At 46.2% G+C, this 23,384-nt stretch overlaps 1 protein-coding gene across 1 annotated transcript in view; it reads right to left on the reverse strand.

Moving 5' to 3' along the window:
- PDZRN3 (PDZ domain containing ring finger 3) overlaps nucleotides 1-22,641 on the reverse strand; it is a 240,927-nt gene extending 218,286 nt beyond the window's left edge. The window contains exons 1-3 of the mRNA XM_047096984.1: nucleotides 21,919-22,641; nucleotides 6,420-6,506; nucleotides 793-900 (exon numbers count right to left, since the gene is read on the reverse strand). Coding sequence (XP_046952940.1) covers nucleotides 793-900; nucleotides 6,420-6,506; nucleotides 21,919-22,641 — 918 coding nt within the window. The remainder of the gene's footprint in view (nucleotides 1-792; nucleotides 901-6,419; nucleotides 6,507-21,918) is intronic.
- Between the last annotated feature and the right edge of the window lie 743 nt (nucleotides 22,642-23,384).

Here is a 23,384-nt window from a genome sequence, read left to right on the forward strand (position 1 = left end):
TTTACCCATTAAAAGAGCAATCAAAATGATCAAAAAAAGCAGCAGGAAACAGTCATTTGTATCCAACTTTGCACCAAGAGCCCATACAAGGAGACAATGAGTAACTGTCTCCCTTTGGGCAACTTGGGGCATCTGAGGCCATCTATGTGACCCTATTCCAGTGTGTTGGATGGTGGGCCAGGAGATCTACTTCCTCCATAGAAAATCCACAAACCTGCTCTATAAAACCTTAAAATGCTCCATGAAGAACTGAATAGAGAGAGTTGGGAATGATGTGAGTGACTATCCTATCAAACTTTGCCTGCACATCCCTGGACCATCACTTGGTAAAACCGGCAACAGAAGACAGAACGATGCATTTGTAGCAGTAACTGTGTGCCGCGAGCTGGGAGGACATGAGCAAGCCCCCAGAGCTGCCACGATCTTACCCTGGGAACCAACGTGAACACCGACACAATGTGCACAACAGGGGTTGCTCATCTGGTTCTAACTAACAGACAACTCTCCAACGGCTTTCGCACAAAACTGTAACTGAAGCCCACAAAACAGATGCAAGGCTAAAGGAAGAGAGCCAAATTGTGAACATGACACTCATAATCTGGCTTCTCTATATTTAATATAAACAAAAACTTAACACCAAGGCAATCAGCACTCCATAAAGTCCCACACAATGGGAGAGTTCTCCTGCCCAACCATCAGGAGGGTTCAGGCCTCCCTCCCTAACCAAACTGAACCGGACGAAGACGGGATGGCATTCAGCCTATTAAAAGACACTGCCCAGCATTCACATACCTCAATAATCCTGTCATGAATTTGCAGGCCTCCGTCCTTGGCTGCGGGCCCACTGTCAACTATTTTGGATACAAAGATTCCTTCAGTGGACGATCCATCTTGGTTGTCCTTTGGGTTAAAAAAACACACACATGAATGCTAGGCATTAACTTGGTTAAAGCTTACACTCTTAAACTATGATGGACTCGAGCTTATGTCAAAAGTGGCAATGGGGTGAAAGCCCATCTGTTACCCCTAATTTCTGTTTTAATCTAAAATTAATACATGCACATGGTACGATGTTTCAAAACCTATCAAAATGTGTAAGTCCTTGCCACCTCCTACCCAGTGTCCTTTTCCCCTTTATAGCATCTATTGGCAGTTTATATACCCTTTCCAAAACATTTTCCATAGATCACCTTTCTTCAACACGTATCTGTTCCTTTTTCATGCATACAAACGGGAGTGTGCTCTCTCAATTCTTGTGCGCCTTGCCTCTTTTGCTTAACTTCACAAATCTTAGGGACTTTTCTCCAGTCTTCCTTTCTACCTCACTCCCTTAAATGGCTGAACGGTATCCCAGTAATGGGATAGTAAGCAGCTTCCAGTTGTCATTCTCCAAGACAATGATGTGTCTCATACCTTCTTCCAACCTGTACAATGAAATATCTTTTGCGGTATTTATCTAGGGCATATCCCTAGCAATGCAACCGGTGGTCCAAGGATATGTAGATTTGACGGGTATTGCCAAATTAAGGACTCGCAGCTCATGAGAGTGTTTTTCCATAGCCTCACCAGCACACAGTACTATTAAAACTTTTAAGCACCCAACAATTTGATTGTGAAAATAGGTGTTTTATGCGTGCTCTGATTTACATTAGAAAAGCTCACCACCAGCACCCCAATCCTAATAAATTCTCATCTCCAATCTCAAATCCCTTTAGATCTTTCAAAGTCTGGACTGAAACTTTCTGGGAAAAGCGACGGCTCGCTGCTCAAACTCCTTCCTTTATTTAAAATCAAAAAGCTCCAACAAGCTCATAAAAAAAAAACCCTCACAGCTTGTTCATGAACTTCTTTCCAAACAGCACTGGGATGAATTCTCTCCAAGTGTGTGGATTAAATTTCTAGTGATTAACAGATGGATTTATAAGTTAAACGGCCCAAGTATGTGTTGTTTCCAAACAAAAGCATTTGAAAAGTAATTTCAGGATCTTCCACAGAAACTCCAAATTCTGGAGTTGCCATAAGGCCGTAAGATGATCTATTTTAAAAATAATTTCTGGATACAGAAATACATATAAATCCCATTTGTTAAAAAGTAACAAGGAAAATATAAAATTTTTCTCTTTAAACAGAAAAGAAAAAAACCCATATTCTAAAGGAGAAAGGGAGGACTTTAACGTAGTTCAATCGACCGCTTCAAGTGAAAGAGCAATGGATAAGAATAAGCAAATGCACACTCTGTACCTCTTCTCTCTCTCCCTCCATCCTCACCCCTGTCTCTCCAACACACACACACACACACACACACACACACACACACCCCCACACCCACCCACCCTATAAGGTCATAAGTAGGATTCGAAAGAAATCAAAATCACAACCTAAAATGAGCATTAAGTGTTTTCCCCAACATTTATCCCCCTGTGACAAAGATAGGTCTCCAAACTGACATCTGGATTCTATCAACACTCTTCCAAGAGAGAAGGGTCAGCGAGACTGTGGGTGCTGTGCTAGATCAGCCATCCTCAACAGGCAGCCCTGCCCAGCATCACAGCACCCTGCATGGGGCCACTGCAGACTAACCCTTCACTGTCTGGATTTCTCCCTGCCTCCTTTCTCTCTCACAGCCGCCTCACTAATGCACTAATCCCAGCACATTCATGTATCTCCCCACGTGCATATCTCAATTTTAAGTACACAGTTGGGCAACTGCTTCTATTTACTGACTACACGCTAGACAGCAGGCAGGTAGGGAGTACCCTGTGTCCACTGTTTCATCCTTCCAATAACTAAAAATGGTGAGTACTATATTATTCTCCATTTCATAGAGGAAAAACCTCAGAGAGGTTAAATAACTTATCAGAGGTCACAGAGCTAAAAAGTAGCACAGGTCAGTTTCAAAACTAAAGGCATTCCCTTACACAAGCTCAAAGTGCAATACTGCCTCCTATGGAGAAAAATCTCAACAAGAAGCATTAATTCGGAAGTTCCACATTCCAGGCTATGGAATATTCCACTGGAGAAACCTGAAGAATGTCAATGGACCGCACAGGATTTGATTTGTGGGCAAGTGTGGGTTCCCTAAGAGGTGATGTCAATATACCCAATGAAAAGAGATCTGCACTTACTCTGAATTCGTTGCTTTGCATTTCTTGCCGGAAGAGGGAGATGGGAACAGGATTTTGACGTTGGTTTGTTTTGCAGAATACTACTTTGTGTACAAGTAATTTTTCTTAGGACAATCAGTAAGTTCAAGCAAAAGCAGAGGAACAGGCAAAAGCAAACAGCACAATTCAGGTTAAATTAATAAGACAGTGGTAGGAGGTGGAGAAAGAACGCAAAAAAAAAAAAAAATACAGCAAGGACAAAATCCAAGAAAACCAAAGCAATCCCATCCTGGAAAGCTAGATGTGTCTCTTCAAAGACATTGCTCGATTCTTTGTTTGGCCCCTCTCTGAATACATTTTAAGTCCAAGTTATTTATCAAGGTGAACTAACACGGCTCGGGATTTGTTTTGTTTTGCCAGCTTGAGAAAAGGAAAAATCAAAGGGATTGTTTCCATCAGAGGGGTACCTGAAGATGAAGAATACCCGCCAAAGGCCGAAGTGACAGGTTTGACACACCAGACTGGCTGCTGTGTCTGAAGGGATATAAGAATTAATGAATGAATGATGTGACTCTGCGAAGGGCAGTGCATCATGCAAGGAAAAGACTCGTGTCAGCGCCCCCCGGCTGGGCTTATGTCACAACCCAACCAAGCATCTAACACAAGAATCCCTTGGGAAACGCACACGTCATGGGTACTGCCTTCCACTTCCAGTTACTAACAATGAGTGTGCATTGTTGCTCATCTTGGCTTTTTAGCGTGTTCTCAATGACCTGCCAGATTTCCAGGCAACAGTTCAGAATACATTTAGGGTTCATTATGCTATTTCTGCTAATCAGGACAAGTTTTTTAAAAACACTATTGTAACCACATGCATATGGAATTAAACTTTCCTCCAGGGGACATGCATGCAGTTCTTGAAAAAAGACCACAGGAACTAAGAACACTTATGAATGCTACAAAATTCATTCTGGCTTTCACTTCAATCAGCTTTTTAAAGGAGAAAGGAAAAAAAAGTACCTAAAACATGTACTTTGATAAGCACCAGAAAGAACCATATTCCAATGAGGCTGGGAGTGGCCTTTCTTCCCAGAGAGGGACAGAAAATAAATACGATCTTCACAGCCTTTCACGTATCAAGTTCTCCAACCATCCCCAAGACACAGGCATGCCTCTCCATTTCAAGCATTTTGCCAACCGTGGGCTCCTTTTTCCTACATATGCTTTGGTGAGGCAGAGAACAGACCTTCCTGGTTTGGGCTCTTTCTGCTGTGGAAGTTGCTGAAACATCTAACGGTGAAGTGCATCTTAGCTGGTTGAAGTCATTTCTTGAAACTATTAACAGTGAGTAGGGACAGGAGAAATAATATTTACGAGGCCAAATCAAGGACGGCCTCTGTCATTCGCCCTAAGCGGCAGAGCACAACACATTCTAAAACAAGTTGGGGAACACGGACCGCTCGTTTCCTGGGACCAATTACTTAGACATCCGAGCCCCTCCCTCAGCCCTTCCCTTTGCTGGCGAGTGTGGACTCCTGGCAGCAAGGACTCAAGCAGAGCAGCATTGCAACATGCTGCCAAGCTGTTCAGCCAAATGGCTACAGTCAAAAGGAAAAAAGTACCAACGGGACAGAATTCTACACTTTCTTAAGAAAGTCACCGAGACAAGGAGACAAACACAACCGTGTGTGCCCATCTCAGCAAAATGTCCCCACCCCTCTTCATTCTCACAGTTTAATCTCGTGGTCTGAAGGGTTCTTCTCTGTATGTATGTTTTATAGAACAGATAATGGGTCAGTCCGTCATTTAATGGCTACATATCACCTGTAAGTTAAGTTGTCATTTCTTAAAATTAACCCTGTGTGTTTTTGAAACTGTGGCTTTGGCCAAAAGCCAAGGGAACTCAACCCTCATTTCTCCTCACGCTAACTCCCCCATCTTCTCCCAGTCTCTTTCTGACCACTTCTTGCCCGCTCCTCTACTCTAGCCACGCTGAACTCTTTGCAGTTTCCCCAAATGCCAACTCCGACCCTATTATTCTAGGCTTTGCATGGGCTTCCTCAGGCCTGTTCACTTTCCTCTAGCTCAGTGGTCTTCAAAGATGGGCCCATGCAAAGCAGTGCACTGGAACGATCAAAGAACATACGAGAAATTTTATTCACACTCACATTTTAATTTCATCTTTTAAAATGCTGCTTTTTGCATGAAACTTTTTTAAGTCACGTACCATAGTTCAGCAGTGAAAATATAATTTAGAGCTAACTAAGCTCAATTTTTTACAGTTAAGAGCACTCAACTAAATACAGTATATCTGGGCCCCAAGGGTGAGCCAGACCCAGGCACACAGTTTAGCCACATACGGATGCCTGGTATCTCCTTATCCTTCAGGATTCAGCTTAACATCTTCTCCGCTCTTTCTTGATCACCCTGGCCAGCGACACCCCTTGCTGCTTGGTCTCTACCACCTGCCGTGCTCCCATTTTTTTTCCTGCATCACATGTCCCCCAATCTGTAACTGTTATTATTTACCTGTTTCTTGCTTGATGTCCCCACCAGGACACAAACTCCGTGACCACAGGAACCCAGTCTCCCTGGCCTCTACAGCATCTCCCAGCTCCTACCAAACAGCCCCTGTTCCCGATTTTCTTTTCCTTCCCTTGGACTATTTTCCTTTTACACTAATAGACAAGGAAATGGCGAGCAGAAGAAACGAGCAACAGATGATGCACATTCAGATAACCCCATATGAAAGGGGAGATCCTGCAACGCGCCCTTTGCCATGTCTGGTCCCCAGAGCCGTTTCAGCGGCCATTTTCCTCCCAGTTAAACCTACTGGTCTGAATTTGACCTCCTCTTTCTGGAGGGGGAGCTAATGATGAACGGGGTGAGCTGCAGTGGGAGGAAAAGCAAAGGGACGCAATCGTCTACAAATGAGGAACTGTCCCTGACTAATGAAGAGCTGACAGAGCAGAGCTCCAGATCAGACTTCCAGGCACAGAGTCCCCGCTCCAGCTGGGTTACTCTGTTCCAACTGGCCGCATCTCACACAATGTTCTTCACTCAACTGCTACCCAACCAGACATGCCCCCCCAAACCTAAACGGTTTAGGTAAGTTGTTGTATTACTAGGACGATGCTATTTTAGGAGACCACAACTAAATAAAAACTCCTGAGGGTGAAGATGTTAGATAAACAATGAACTCCCTAATTAAAGAGAGCAGAATGAGGTGAGCGAGGTTTTTACTTCTCACTCCCCAAACCTTGACCCGTTTTCCTTGTACAGCAGGGAAAGGAAAACTTTTAGTAATTAACATACCACACAAGGCCGGCCACCGATAATATTGAATCCCAGGGAGCCAGAGTCTCGATGTAGGACAAGAGTCAGACTTTTGGTTTCTTCTCCCTGTAGGGAACAGAGGAGTTCAAAATTTTATTTACAAACAGGAAATAAATGGTAGCAATTTCCTTTCTATCTAAGCAGACTCACGGGCTCTTAGCTCATCATTAAAATCCTACGTCTCTTGGGTAGTTTAAGCAAGGCAACTTTTAGGGCCCAAGCCGAAACCGTGTCCTGTGTTGAGGAGGTTACGAATGTTTCTAGATCCCAACCCTGCAGTGCCCGCATAAGAATGTCTGGCGATGTCCAGACATGCCTAATGAACATTATTTATCAATGACTCCTTGGTCTGCACACGCATCTTTCCTTTGACTGGCCCATCGCACGCCAGCTGTCTAGACAGCTACTTTCTGTTTCTCAACCATCCTCAACAGCGCCATTCTTGTTTTGTCATGAGAGGTTCAAGGAGCAATGCTCTCGGAAGTCTGAGCACATGTATGGCCTGTCAATAGTCATCTGTGTTTGAGAGACTTGGGGGAAAAGCAGTCTGTGCAAAGTCAGACGCAAACGTGGAGGGGAAAGAGAAAAATCCTGTATCTTACTGCAAAGCAAGGGGGGGGGGGCAATTTCACAAAGTAATTACTGTCCAGTCCACAGGAGATGCCGAGACGTTTAACAGAAAACACTCTGTTCAAAGGAGGCTAGTCAATGTGAACCCCTTTAAATCAAACAAGCAGAAGTCACCCAGGCGGGTCTCACAGGCAATGGTGAACAGCCAGAAGGGACAGAGATTCCATGGCACCTTAGCGAACACTCTCAAGTAACAGACAGATGAATAAAAATAGGTTTAACCTTAGGTGCACACTGTCACTAAACAGGCATTGACATCAACATTAACCTCACCGAGACACCGCTGAAATGTTTCCACTTATTTGAATGATACACAAAACTTTACACATAGGGACTGCAGAGACTTGCAAACGCTTCACTCACGTTTTCTGTTTAAACATGGTATTATTTAAACACTACATTTTTTAAAGATATGAATACTTCGTTAGAAGCTTAAAAAAACAAACAAACCCGTAACAGCTTATGACAAAATAGATTTTGTTCTGATATTTACCACTTCCTGATCAAACCTTTGCCTTCTCCTTTTTCTGTGGAAATAAATGACAACATTTGAATGGCATGAATGCCAAGTATCTGACCCAGCTACACTGGCAAGGGAAACCACTCTTTCTGACGGGCAGTCAATGGCTTTTCTGAAGCACTGCTCCATTTAAAGCTAGAGTTGTCAACAAAGAACTGTGGTTCTGTATTTGGGCAGCAGAAATGTGCCCAACACTGGGGTGCCTGGGTGGCTCAGTCAGTTAAGCGACTTCAGCTCAGGTCATGATCTCGCGGTTCGTGACTTTGAGCCCCGCATCAGGCTCTGTGCTGACAGCTCAGAGCCTGGAGCCTGCTTCGGATTCTGTGTCTCACCCTCTCTGACCCTCCCCTGCTCACTTTCTGTGTCTGTCTCTCAGTAATAAATAAATGTAAAAAAAAAATTTTTTTTAATGTGCCCAACAGAACCAAATATGTGTGTGTGTGTGTGTGTGTGTGTGTGTGTGTGTGTGTGTGTTTCTGTGTGTATGGCTAATGGGCCTCGATATACAAAATTACCTACGTGCTTGAAACTTTTTTTTTTTTGGAATGTTTATTTATTTTTGAGAGAGAGAGAGAGAGAGAGAGACAAAGCATGAGCGGGGGAGGGGCAAAGAGAGAGGGAGACACAGAATCCGAAGCAGGCTCCAGGCTCCGAGCTGTCAGCACAGAGCCCGACACGGGGTTCGAACTCCCAAGCCGTGAGATCATGACCTGAGCCGAAGTTGGATGCTCAACCGACTGAGCCACCCAGGCGCCCCGTTTAAAGCTCTTAGTAACCACAACCGTTTCTCCTGCCTAGTGTACAGAATTTAAAATATTAGAATTTTTCAAAATTTTAAAACTGTTACATAAGCCTAAGCATCAATTATTAAAATCCTGTAAAAACAAAAATGACAATTTTTCATTAGAAAAAGACAGTCTTTAGGGGCACCTGGGTGGCTCAGTCAGTGAAGCATCCGACTTGAGTTCAGGTCATAATCTCAGGGTTCATGAGTTCAAGCCCCATGTTGGGCTCTGTGCTGACAGCTCAGAGCCTGGAGCCTGCTTCCAATTCTGTCTCTCTGTCTCCGTCCCTCCCCCACTTTCACTCTGTCTCAGTCTCTCTCTTTCTCTCTCAAAAATAAATTAAAAAAAAGAAGAAAAAGACAGTTTTTAATGAAAGAACTAGGTATCCTCTAAGAACAATGCAATAAAATACTCACTTCCACCTGCTCGCTTACTTGATATGTAAAACAGTGTTTAAATGTAAAAGGCAAACAACTCTCTTATCAAGCTGCTGTACCTAAGCAAAAACAGAAAAGCCTCTATAATAACAAACTACCAATTCTGAAAAAAAAAAAAAAAAAAAAAAAAAGATCTCCAATCCCTGGTACCACCATCCAGAGTATCCGTCTGTCAGTGGTACTGATACAATTAAATTTGATCTACACAAGTTACCGGCCAAGAACGTCACTGTTCTAACAGAATAAACATTCGGGATCAACCAGATAGTTCTGAAATGTAAACGTGAGGATTCGCAAACTGAAATAGTTTATATCTCTCTGCCTTGGAAAAGCAAAATCCTGGTAAGTCCGCGTCTCACTTTGCTATCTTAGAGGGGTGAAAAAGTTAGAAATACATTGGAATTTGACGGAGTTATCACACATATCTTGCATTTCTGGCTTTCCTAACTAATGATAGAAACTGCACGGTTACACAGTAATTCGAGGCAGATGGCTCTAGTCTGGCAATCTCAAATGATGTACGGAAGAGAACGCACAACGGAATTTTTTAAAAGACTGGTTTCAAACCCACTGTGTGATAACCCTTGCTCTAAAAATTATAGAAAAACCAGGAAATCTTATTACAGGGCATTCACATTTACTGGCTGCTTACCATGTCCCAGAAATTATATTAAACATTTATTTAAATGCTTTATTTTCTTTAATAAATCCAACCCATCTCCTCCACTGGCACTCTTACCACCCTCATGATATAGGTGGGAAGAGCTAGTAAGAAGTCTAGCTGGGTTTTAGACCCAGGCTCTCTGATTCTAGACGCCATTTACTCTTCTACACTACTCCCTTTTCATATTGAATACAGAAAAGAAGGCCATGTGGGCTGGTAACCTCTTAGGCCTCTCTCAAGATGGCTCAATGGTTGGAGTTCCATAAAGGAACTCCTCATAGGAGCTCTCACCCGGGAAACCAACATCAACACAAAACTCCCCAACTGTGCACTGAACTAATTATCTCCAGAAGACCCAATCTGAGATGCCCAGACACCTAAGTCTATACCTAGACTCCCAGATCTCTCTCCAGGGACAAGCCAGAAAATGCCTCAGACACAGCATTCCTCAGCCAAACAGCGATTTGCAAAGAACATTTTGGAACAATCAGTTTGACCATCTAAACTTCCCTGCCAGATGCAATCACTGGAGAGAAAGAAGGGGTATTCTCATTTCTACAAGCATCTTGATGTAGTCTGCTGTCCAGGAAGGTAAGAACTGGCTTCAAGTGCCATTGCCTATTTTAGGACTGATTTGTAATGGTGAGCCAACGCAGGCAAGACTCACCACACAATGCCGGGAGCAACAAAAGAAGAGAAAAGCTGCGTCTGGGCTGAATTTCTTTCATTTCTCCATCTAACTTCCAGAGGTCTCTTCTCTGACACCACGAACTTGACTCTGGTTTTCCCTTTCCATTCCTCTCCCCACAAAGCAATCTCAACTACTCTACTTTTTAATTCTTCACCAAGAAACATTAATCGAGAATTTAAACACTGGGCTTCACACAATGTATTTAACACGTTAACGTTAATTCCTGCTTATATCATTTAACCTGGTACTGAGCTGAAAATGCTTCAGGATGGAGGGCATTCAAATGATTCTGGCTCAATTATGCTCTATGTAATTAAAGAGACATATATAAATGGGATAAGGGCAAAGGCTCCTGTCAATGCCACTTTGCTGACTTTTCACGGAAATGTTAACAAAGGGTTCTTTCGTCTAAAGAAAAATTTAACCGATATTAATCTGTACGGGGAGTTTATCATAACCCATGCTTTGAAATTTTCTCAGTGGCCTAATGAAGTAATACAAACAAGGGGAAGAGCTCTATTTCACATAAACAACTGACTAAAGGATCAGCTTTCTGAAGCAGGCACTATATCCACACTCTAGACCTGAGAAACTGAGGCTTCAAGAAATTCAGACACTTGCTTAAGATCACACAGCTGCAAAGAGGGAGAGCCAGGAATGAAGATCCATGGGACTCCAACGTCCGTGTTCTTTGTACTCCGTGGGTAAATTCTGGCACTGTATCTTAAATCCTTTTGCCTCCCAAGAGTGAACCTCCACATTAAAATGTCATGAAGGATTAGACATCTAATTAGTTTTGTAATCAGAGTTTTAAGCAAGGTTTCTTTGGACTATGTAATAACAGTGGCAAAGATTAGAGTGTCTACTATACCGTGAAGGGTATCATAAGAGTATTATGCCCCTGACAGGAACGGGGTGATGGTTAGGATCTCGGACTGCACAGTCAGAACCTGAGGTGAGTTTCCTCATCCCCAGAATGGGCATAATAATGGTTTCTTCTCACATCACGGGGTTATTATAAAGCATGAATGAGATAGACAACCGCCGACCAGTGCCTCAGTACAGTGTCCGGCCAAGAGACTTGCTCACAAGACGAACAGGGCACCGTGTGTGGTGAACGCTATGACACTGAGCACTGAGGGCCCTGGTTCTCTTTAGCCTCATAAATTACTCTGCCCCAAAGTCCAAGCAAATCCCAAATTAACTCAGTCCATCTAAGGCAAGTTTGGGAGAGCCTCAAGTTAAGCAAAATACGATAGTTATGTATTCATCATACCATCTGGCCGTACGATGGGAATTCTTCCACGTATGTGTCTCTGTTTTCCCCCCAAAGTCTGGAGACAGAGTGGCACGTTCTAGGAGGGCTGGTTAAGTGCCAACAGATAGTCGGTATTTTAGAGATGGTAGCAGGACGACAAGTAAACACAATAGAGCAGCTGGGGTTGAACCTTCAGTGCAGCGAGCTAGGATGGGCAAGTGATACTGTCCCGGTGGGATACAGGGACAAGGAGGGGAAGTCAGACACATGACGTACCCAGGCCTTGAGGGAGGTGGCCATGAGAGAACGGGGAAACAGGTGTTGGCTCACAACGGGACAGGACAAACAGTAAGTCCAAGAACATGTGGACTTGGATAGGGACAGCAAACCTAGAAGATGCTGGGGAGATGGAAAGGGAGGGGTAACTGGCGACCACTGAGGCATGTGGACTGCTCCACATTCTACCAGATCAGTGGGTCCTGATGGGCTGGGAAGAAAAGGTGAAAAATGGGAAAATCAGCAACAAAAATGTTGGTGACATGGCATCTCCTTGGCCGCTTTCCCTAGAACTGCCCCTATCCTGTTCCTCTTCTCTGGTGGCCTGTGTCTCTTTCCTTCAGGAGCCAGGACCCAGGAGACAGGCATGTCTCACCAACAGCCTGGGCAGCAGATGGAAAACGATGCCTCCAGTCGTTCTCTGGACCCCAGATACAGCACGGGCTCCTTGGGGTGGGGGGGGGGGCTGGAAGCTCTAACAGATCCTCAGCTCCCCAGCCTCCACCCAAGAACACAGCTCACTGCTGGGTCCCTAGGGCAGGGGAGGACCTCTTGGGGAGGTGCTTAGGTCTTTAGAATTAAGAAAGAACAGAGATATATTAGCTTTGGAGAAGGAGATGTGGGCACCAAGCCCTAAATAAATGGCATGAAAAGTCCACATAACTTACACCATTAAGTCAGCAGAAATGGAAACTCAATGTTCACGAACACCATAGTTGATTTCTCTGAAAATAAGCTTTGCTATCATATTCGAACAAGTAACTACTGGATCAATGTTTAAACTGTCCAAAACACAATCTGCTCAAATTTCAACTCAAGGTCTAAGTGGACAATATGGGAGGAAAAGTCAACGGTGGAAAAGGCAAAAATCAAATTTACTTTGTCAAAGTCACCTTACATGGTGGCTGGGGGGGGGGGGGGAGTCTTTGTTTTTTTAAGTGTCCAAGGACATGAAGTGTCTCCTACAGAAAAAGTCCCTTTTCCTTAGTATTACTCTGTCACCACCCTCCTCCAAACAATCTGGCCTCAGAAGCTTGGATGTGTGCCATCTCCTAATCCATGCGGTGGCCTCCAGAGCCCATCCATGCCACTGTCAATGTGGATTCTTTCTAAACACTCCTTTCCGCCCAGTGACGGGTGTTCCCCAATCACTGGTGTTGTGGGACTCACAGCCGAGAACTGGCTGGACTGGAAAGCTGCCCAGCGGGTTCTGAGAACTGTAATTGACTGACCGCCAGTCTATGTAACTGGGGTGACAGGACACCTCTCAGCCTCGGATTATGCAAAGCTTTCAGAGAGTCCCACAGCTGGGAAACAGCTCTGTCTGTGCACTAGTCACAAGAAAGCACAAAAATGTACAGCGGTGGGGGCTGGGCGACCAGGAGGCAGAGCTGGCTGCCAGAAATTCCCTACTGAAGAGATGAGGGTATCTTCACTTCCTTACACCGAAATGTGTTTGTCCTCTTTGTCATTCAAACTATGTTTCTAATGGCTGGTTGGGGTCAATCTCCTCCCTGTAACTCAACCTCCAGCACTAAAGAAGGGATATTCTTGGGGGAAGAACACGGGAGGACTGTTCAAGCCTCAAACTGAAGGCAATCATGAGGTTGATGCAAACGAACTGAAAATGGATGAGAGGTGCCCGGGTGGCTTAGTCAGTTAAGACCCACTCAGGTCACAATCTTGCGGTTCGTGGGTCAGGCCCCATCGGGCTCTTTGCTGACAGCTCAGAGCCTAGAGGCTGCTTCGGATTCTGTGTCTCCCTCTCTCTCTCTCTGCCCCTCCCCTGCTCATGCTTGGACTCTATCTCAAAAATAAACATTAAAAAAGAAATGTATGAGACAGTCAATGGAAGTATCAGTGGTGTGCATCTGTCACCAAAATAGAAGTAAGCAAAGATGAGAAAGGCAAAGAGGATGGAAAAACAGGTGGAAAGAAATACAAAAAGAGCTTCTCTGTAGTCATATTATCTACAGAATAGTATACATAAACCCATCCATAGGCCAAACAAGTTATTTTTGAAAAACAGTATAGGGAAACAGTCCCGAGGTTCAAAGGTACATATGTAGTGTCTACTGTGCAGTTTTATTTAAATAACGTAAGAAATCCCTAAAAATTTACTTCTTTATTCCCATGAGTTTGATTTCAAGTCTGCACCTTTAACTTTTATCAACTCCTGTCTCTCCTGGTGAACATCTACAAGCAAGCCTTCACCGGAAAACAAACAAGAACAAACTTCATTTAAGGAGCTACCAAACTGTCACATTTCCATAGGGTAAGCAAGCAAAAGTTACGCAGCTGGAAAACGGTTAAGTTCTCCCTTATAGGAAGGCAGGGGCTCTGCCCAGCCAACCTCTCCTGAGCCTTGTTACTTTCAGTTAGACAGACACAAACACACCTAACAATCCCCTAAGCCTCATTTTATTCGTGAGCTTTAACCACCTCCTTTACATGTTAGCCCAGAGGCTACCCTGACACAGTGAAACTGACCTGGCATGTTTCTCTTCTACCCAGTGGCGACCAGGGGAAAAGAGTCAGATAGGAACCCAGAGAACTACTCACTCAGGGCAGCACGACTCTCACAACGAAACTGTGACCCTGTGAGCAAAAACCGCTGCCCATCTTCTCCATTATACCACTTCAAATTTCTCACATTTCTTCAGCAATTCCTTTTAAAAAGATCTAAAAAACCTACAGGTGCCAGGCGCTCAACAGATGTTCAATCAATGCTCGTTAAGGCTTACTGTGCACCTAACACCAATCACCTGGTTTAATCCTAAAGCCAACTCTATCAGCCCAAATAGTATCCCATTTTAGAGATAAGACAAATAAGGCTTACAGGAGGTTACAAGATCCTCCCAGAGGCCCTTAACAATGAGCCAGAGGAAACATGTGAATCCTATTTTCACTCCAGGACTGCATACAGCAGAGACACAAGACACCTGAAAACAGCACCTAGAAAAATTCTAAGGATGACCTCTCTGCCCAGGACTCATTGCTGCTTAACTGCTGCCCAAAGAATAGCTCATCCCTCCCCGTTCCAGGCGACACTGCTGCAGGGCCCACTCACACACAGGCTGCATGGGGTCTCTGTCCCCTAAACTCCCCATGAATGTATATATGGAACGGGTGAGAAAGGTGGATGCCTGTGTCCATCTGTTAGTTATTTTCTTTACAAGACTAATCATTATGTTATACCACTTCCCTTTTTTATTGGAACAGGCTTATTAGAACACCATTAGTTCAGCGGGGGCAGAAGCTAAGCCATAGCAAAAGAGCTTGAGTAAACAAAGAGTAGGAAGACTTGTGTCGTGTTTTCAAAGACTCAAGTGGGTGACTGACCCCATGGGTTAAAGCTGCTCAGGTTGACCTCTGTATCCAGTGGTGCCTATCATGGTGCCTGGCACAATGTGTCTAAGAATGTGTGGAGCTAAACAGCAAGAATACACTCGGAAAAGATTCTATTTTCTTTCTACCATCAACCACTCGGTAAATTATTAGCATGAAAATTAGAGAAATGAGCCACTACTCCATCCAGGATTCCATTTCTTTAATTCTTTTTTGTTTTACTGGATTCTCTTTTCATAGGATCTGTTTTATGTTCTGTGTGTTCTATACCAGACCTATGAAAATGGGAGTCACGGCATGGGAAGAACACACTTCATCAACATGGACCAGAAGCCATCAAACCAACTAGAAGGAGCCAAAGGAAGAGGATGGGAGAAGATGTTTAATCTTCCAGGCCTCGGTTTCTCCGCCTGTAATACGGAAGGTAATGGTTTGTTGTACCTACCTCACGGGGTCTGAGGATAAAATAAACACCTCCAATTAACATAGTGCCTGCATATATAAATAACAGCCCTCCAGAAACATGTATGAGACCTCACAGGAAACAGTGCCTCGGAAGAAAATGTTTTCCTTATTGTGGCCATAGTGTATGAGCCTGGAGTCAGACACTGGGCTCAAATCCCAGTTTTATATTTGGAATCTCTGTAACTTCTGGACTTTACCTAACTTTTATCTAACGTGTTTTTTAAAAAAGAGAGATCTACCTAATGAAAAAGATGGAGGAGCTCATATACATATGTACATAAAGCACCCTAAGTGTATGGCACCCAACATAATTCAATGAATACTTCTTTTCCTTTCAAGCTCCTGGTTCTATACTCTAATGCATAACAGCCTTATAGATTCTTAATTTTTTTTTTTACATTTTATTTATTTTTGATAGAGACAGAGCACAAGTGGGGGACGGGCAGAGAGACAGAGACACAGGATCTGAAGCAGGCTCCAGGGTCTGAGCTGTCAGCACAGAGCCCGACGCGGGGCTCAAACCCACAAACCTCGAGATCATGACTTGAGCCGAAGTCGAACCCTTAGCCAACGAGCCACCCAGGCGCCCCACGGCCTTATAGATTCTTATGCGTTAAATATTTTTACAAACAGGCAAGCATTATTTCCAAATGCAGAAGGAACCACTTATGAATAAATATCATCAGAATTCCCAATTCAAAAAGTTCAGTTCTAATTATTCAATTAAGAGTAGCTAACATACTGTAAACCAAATCTTAATTCTGTGTATCAAATGTTTAAATTAAATGGATTGACAGCCCACAATTCCTTTAGCTGAACTGGGCTGTTTTGTTAGATGCACTAGGAAATGGTTATTCGCTGAAGCTTTTCCAGAGACAGAAAATACACTGGAAGGTGAACACTGTGATAGATACATTTCAAAGTGTTTGCACATCTGGAAAGCCTTCTGATACAATTGTCTATTAGATTCACTTACCTCCAGGAGTTCTGAAATGGACAAAATCGTTTCTGGGATTTGGTGCTTGATACAATTTGATCTGGGTGGATCCAGCAGAACAAAAAGAATGCCTCCCAAAAACCTGGGAACAATTTTGTTAACTTGGGGGTCACGGAAAAACTCATTCTTTTTCAATACAAGCTCACTGTTGGTTTTCAGAAAACTGAAAAGTTGTGATGGCTGACAAGACAGCCTCTCCAATCTTGAATTCACCCACCAAACCAACACATATTGAAAGCTTACAGCGCACATGGCAATCTTGTGTCCAGGGCACAGCCCTGAAGAAGAGGGACATGCTTCCTCCTGGGGAGACACAATAAACAGCCCTTCCAATTATTTAGTTACAGCTTTGATAAACACCATGCAGGAGGAGGACCAAAGTGAACATCTCAGGGCACCAGACCTCATCTACGAGGTGAGAGAGGGCTTCGTGGATGTAGGAGTGCTTGAGCTGGGATGGGAAGGATACAAAGGTTATCTAGTGATGAGCAAACCTTAAGGGCTGGCATAAAGGCAGGGGCAGAAGGCGACATTTCAAAATTTGTAGATTATCTAGTGATGAGTATTTGCAAAGACTTGTAAGTAGAGAAAAGATCAAGTGTAAAGGCCCGGGGGCAGAAAGGAGCATAGGGTCATATTCATGGAACTTCCTGAGACTCAAGAAGCTGGGAAGAGAGAAGCAACAGGGTAAGAATGCAAGCAGACAGACAGGTGGTGGCTGGCAGGATCCAGAGCACCATGGACCTTACAGCCACGCAAGTGAAACTAGAAAACAAATGAAGGGTTTCAGAAGGCTTCAGATCGACATTTCTGTTTTTCTTTGTAAGTCTGAGAGAGAAAAAGGGGACGCATATGCACAAGCAGAGGAGGGGCAGGCAGAGAGGGAGAGAGAATCCCTGGCAGGCTCTTCGCTTGTCAGCACAGAGCCTGACACGGGGCTCAAGCTCACAAACTGTGAGATCATGACCTCAGCTGAAATCAAGAGTCGGACACTTAACCAACTAAGTCACCCAGGCGCCCCTCAACCTGACATTTCTAAGAGATTATTCCCGGTGCTAGGTAATTGCATGAGAGCAAGAAAATACGTAGTGGGAGCAGTTGTGGTATAGGCAAGAGGTAGTGGTGGCTGAGATCAAGACTGATTTTGTTTCCGAGGTGACATCTGGCAGTGTCTGGAGACACCTGTGATCATCCCAACCTGAGCAGTGCTACGGACATCCAGCAGATAGAGCCAGGGATGCCGCTAAAGATCCTATAAAACAAGGAACACTGTCCCCACCCCACCCCCCAACACACATACAATGAAGGATTATCTAGCCCAAGATGTTAATAGCTGGAGTTGGAAAACCGGTGGTTTGAACCAGGGATATCACTGGATGGGGAGGCAGAGCAGTAAATAGATTCCAAAAGTATTTTGGAGGGGCACCTCGATGGCTCACTGGGTTAAGCGTCCAACTTCAGCTCAGGTCACGATCTCACGGTTCATGAGTTCCAGCCCCGCAATAGGCTCTGTGCTGACAGCTCAGAGCCTGGAGCCTGTTTCGGCGGATTCTGTGTCTCCCTCTCTCTCTGCCCCTCCCCCACTTGCACTCTGCCCCTCTCAAAAATAAACATTTAAAAATTTTTTAAAAAGGGTTTTGGATGGAAAATCACTAAGACTTAATGACGGACTGGATACAGAAATAAAAGTGCAAAGGTACCAAGGAGGAGTTCCCGGGTTTTCAGTAATTTTCAAGAAAATTTATGCTCAGAACTTTCCCTTGCTTGGAAAGCCAGAGAAGTCTATGAAATGCTTTTTCTCTTAGAATCAGGTAGGTCAGTCAGGGTGGAAAAACTGAGGCTGGCAGCAAAACTCTTGAACTTATTCAACCAAACCGTCATCACCATGTCTGTTGCAGCCCAGAAGCAACTTCTTATTGGTTAAAGATGCCTGGTCAGGCCGTAGTTAACTACTGTGTAACTGCTGGGTAGGTCTGGGTTTTAGAACTTTACCCCGATCTTTTGTTGTTTTTTTTTTTTAAATATTTTTTTTTCAACGTTTATTTATTTTTGGGGGGACAGAGAGAGACAGAGCATGAACGGGGGAGGGGCAGAGAGAGAGGGAGACACAGAATCGGAAACAGGCTCCAGGCTCTGAGCCATCAGCCCAGAGCCCGACGCGGGGCTCGAACTCACGGACCGCGAGATCGTGACCTGGCTGAAGTCGGACGTTTAACCGACTGCGCCACCCAGGCGCCCCTACCCCGATCTTTTGTAAAAGGAGACTAATATGTGTTCATCTAGGTCTGTACTTGAACCCTAACTCTTCATCCAGAAGAGTAGCTAACCCAGCCTGACAAGCAGAGCAGCATCACCTGGGAGCTTGTGAGAACTACAGACTCTGAGGCCCCAAGCCAGCCCTAATGGATCAGTATCTTGAGGAGGTAAGACGCGGCAATCTGTTTTAACAAGCTATCTGGGTGATTTCCGATCACAGGGATGTTTGAGAAGCAAGCCCTAGTACCCATTTTAGAGCAGGAGAAACAACGTCTATGTAGGTCCAGCACAGACAAATCCTCAACGCTCAGCGAGCGTCCAAAACCCAAAGGTTAAGGTAATTTTTAAAATGCCAGATCATTTTATGGAACAAGGTCTAGGTCTTGAAGGGCTGGTAGGGAAAATCTTCTAAGTGTTTCTTATCTACTTCAGCTTGGGACAGATAAACATTACGACTTATTAAAAAAAAAAAAATCAAGTGTTGTGCATCAGAGTTTCCAAGCAATATAAATCCTTCTGCCTTTTGGAAGAGAATAAACAGTACCCAGCAGGAACAGAGAGTCGACCCAATGAAATAAACAAGTTCTTAAACAGCTCGCAGTGGGAGAGGTTTTTCTGGCTGATGCAGGAACAGCAAAAGCTTTTCAGCGAGGGCCACTGAGGGTTAACTTTGGGGCAAGAGGAGCAAGCTTCCCTGAGGCCTCAGTTGAGGCCAGCCAGGGTCTGAAGCCAGAGAGAGGAACTTGTGCAAACTGCAGGCCAGGCCATTCTTGGCTGTCCTTGAGGCTAGCGCTGGGGTGCATAGGAGTCCCAGGGCAGGCTCCAACTCCAGGCCCGAACTTTCTCTGTAAGCTCAAAAAGCAACAACATCTTGTCCCTAAGCTTAATACCCTTGATTATCTTACTGGCTCACCCAGCACAGCTCCAAACACAACCACAGTTCAGATTCAAGTATCCTATTTTTGATTCTGAGAGAAGGTTTAACCAAACACTCCAGAAAGAAAACAGAAAGGCAAGAAGAAATAATAAACTAGCTTAACAATGAATGATGTATCAACTCTGGGGTAGTGAATGGCTTATTTATAAATAAGCATCACTTAAAACTACGCAGGAAGTTCGCATGACAGCATAAACAAGAGAAACTCAGGAACTCTTCTGCTGCAAACGCGGTGCCTGCTAGAGGACCAAGTCTTGCCCTCTGTTTTGGTGAGCAGGCTCACACCAGTCTTTTGTATGCCTGTGGGGTCCTGGGTGAGCCTCTCAGTTGTAAATATTTGCCCTTCGCCCAGAGCTGGCCAGCTGCTCAGACTGAGGCTGACAGGCCAGGGGGCCAGGATGGGGAGGGGAGGAGCGGGGAGAGGGAAAACTTGCAGGCCTGGTGTGTGCATAAAGAGGGGGTTGGAGAGGGCAGAGAGAGGCGAAGCAGATGCAGGCCCCTGGGGCAAAAATGTTCTCCCGCAGCCATATGGAACAGGCAACCACACAGTGGCACCACGCCCCTCCCCGTTTGCATAAAACGTGGCCTTTACAATCAGGAAAACCCTGGTTCTCAACAGGCGATTTTGCACGCATCCAAACACACACCCCACCCCCAGAGAACACCTGATAATATTTGGAGACATTTTTAGTTGTCATGTCTTGGAGGCAGGAGTGCTACTAGTATCTAGTGGGTAGAGGCCAGGGAAGCTGCTAAACATTTTACAATGCAGGGGACGGCCTCCTCCAATAAAGAATGATGGGACTCAGTATGTCAATACATCCCAACGCTGATAACTCCGATGTAGAACCCGAATCCTCACTCTGTTCCCGGAGTCACAGTATGACTCTGGACAAGTTCTATGACCTCTCTGAACCTGCTTCCTCCACCTGAAAGGATTAAGTAGATAATGCCTGTAAAGTGCTTCCCACAGTTGCTAGAACATAATAAACACTCAAAAAATGGGCCTTGGGTTTACACTGAGAGGCAACACAATAGTGCTTATGACCCTGGGCTGGAAAGACAGGCACCTGAGTGTTCAGAAGGCAACTCTGGCACTAAAAGCTATGACCCAGGTACATGACTGCCCCTCACAGGGGCTCAGTCTCTTCATCTACAAAATGGGAAGCATCCCAGCTGCATCACTTGATTAAAAAGGAAACACCTGAGAAGTACTTAGCATAAGGCCTAGAGCAAAGCAAGCCTTCACTCAGGGTGACCTTTGTAATTACACCAACTATCAGCTCAAGGGGATGGCCCCAGGGGGATGTTAACACTTTGTTGAGCACACACTCTCCACCCAGCACCGGGCCAGGTCTTTGTAACTATTCTCTCCCAGTAGGCTGACAACCACCCGTTTTACATTTAGGTAAACTGATGCATCTGGATGTTAAACCTCAGTCACTCAGTTGGTGTGCAAAATGCCCAAGTTCTAAAATAGTTCCAATTTGAAAGACCTTCCTCTCAATTATTACTTTATGATTGGTGGCACTTTCTTTTTTTCTGGAATCCCCGCATGAACGCCACAGACGGGGCCTGGCTGTGTTTTACCCGTGTCACATCTCTAGGGACCAGTTTCTAACTTTAGAGAGGCTACGCAGCTTGTTCAAGGTCAGCCAGCCAGTTGGCAGCAAAGCCCACGTCTGAATCCAGCTTTCACTCCAGGGGCCTGTCTTCTGGAATCCTTCTGAACTTATTCAGAACTGTGTGTTTCATTTGCTCTTTCTGAAATTCCTAAGGATGCATGGATACAGTTTACCCTGTGTGTCGCTATCTCATCCTTGGTGCCACAGGTATAGAGAACTAGGTTTTTCAACCTTAAGAAGTTAAGCAACTTCCCCAAGATCACCTAGCTGATCTGAGCAGCAAAACGTCTGACTTTGGAACTGCACTCATTCTTACTCCACGCTGTGGGGTCCTTTTAGTCTTTCCAGACCCCCGGAAGCTGCTGTAGCTACATTTCACCCCGTGTATGTGATCTGCAGGGACCATAGTTTCCAAGCTTAAACTGTTTCAGCGGCCCGCTCTTAGTGATAACAGCGAGTAAGCAGTGGAAGGAGGCGGCAGGGATGCTCCTGGGAAGTTCCAGGCATCCCGGTGCCCAAAGGGACCAGGAGGAGCCCTGGGTACCCAGGGGGGCCCGGCAGGGGGTTCGGGCCGGTGGCGGGCGCCTACCTTGCCGCCGGGCGGCGCGGCCACGCAGCGGCTGAGCGAGTCGAGGCGCGCGCTGTACTCCGTGAACTTCTTTTGGTAGCGCAGTGCGGTCATCTGCAGCTCCAGCTGCGCCGCGGCCAGCTGCGCCACCAGCGACTTCTCGCGCTTGCCGGCGCGCAGCGCCTCCTTCTTGAGCGCCTTGTGCAGCGCGCCCAGGCGGGCCTGCAGCGCGCTGTTATGCGCCCGCAGGGCCCTGGCGCAGCAGTGGCCGCCCGCGCGCTGCTCGCCGTGCGTCAGGGGCAGCCCGCAGCCCTCCTGGCAGCGGCCCACCGGCCGCGCGTCGCACGCGTCGCGCATGTGCGCCTCCACGTCGCGCCGCAGCAGCACCTGGCCGCAGCCCGCGTGGCGGCAGCGCGCGGGCGCGAAGTCGCAGCGCTCGAGGTGCTCTGGCAGCTGCTGCAGCTTGACCACCCGGCCGCAGCCTCGCGCCGCGTGCGCGCACTTGATGTCCAGCTTGAGGATGAGGCGCTTGAGCGGCAGGACGTGGTTGAGCTCCTTGGCCGACAGGCGACCGCGGCAGCGCGCCGGGCAGCTGCCCTCCTGCACCACCCAGGGCAACACGCAGCCGGCGCAGAAGACGTGGCCGCACGGCGTGGTCAGCGGGTCCTCCAGGACCTTGTGGCACAGCGCGCACTTCAGGTCCGGGTCCACGTCGCCGTCGAAGCGGTCCAGCTCGAAGCCCATGGTGGCGGCCGGGGCCCGGGGTCGCCGCCGGGCGGCCGGCCGCCCCCTCCCTCCCTGCGAGGCAGCCCAGACGCGCCGGCTGCGCCTCCCGCTCGCTCGCTCGCTCTCCCCGGACTGAGCCTAATTGCTCCAGACTTCCTCGGAAAATGCCCGAGGAACAGGACTCCTCCAGCCGTATATGCGCGAGCGCGTGCGCACGTACATCCTGCCTCGGCTGTCTCCGGCCCGCCCCCTGCCACAAGGAGGAGGCAGAGGAGGATGGGGAGACCCCGAGAGAGGACTGGCCTGCCCAGGACGCCAGTCTGAGCCCTTCTCTCCGGCGACTCCTCTCTGCTCTCTTGCAGTTTTTGCTATAGGGTACCAACACAGGCCAAGAAAAGCTCACTGAGTTTGGAGCGGAGGCTGCTGTTGCCGCCCAGAGACTTCTCCTGGAGCCCCTTCCGGGACAGATCGTGACTTTTAACTCCCCTCCCCCGCCCTCTCTTTTCTTGGCTGATTGCAGAGAACGAAAAATATTTTGGGGTCAGCTATCTCAGCACTTACGGTCTTTATTTATTTCATTCCAGGGAAAGTTACTGAGCCTGCGGAACGCTCCAGCAACTGCAGTTCCGACCCGAGGTTCTGCGGACCCCAGGATTTGGGCAAGCCAAGGATTCCAGGACCAGAGGGGGAATCTGCAGGGGGGAATCTGCGGGGAAGAGAGCTGCTCACAGGCTGTCGGGATGGGAGAGGGTAGAGTCCTG

Source organism: Lynx rufus, unplaced genomic scaffold, assembly GCF_022079265.1.
Source record: "Lynx rufus isolate CCGP_SWC_20201006 ecotype Redwood Valley unplaced genomic scaffold, mLynRuf1.p SCAF_4, whole genome shotgun sequence".
Classification (NCBI taxonomy): domain Eukaryota; kingdom Metazoa; phylum Chordata; class Mammalia; order Carnivora; family Felidae; genus Lynx; species Lynx rufus.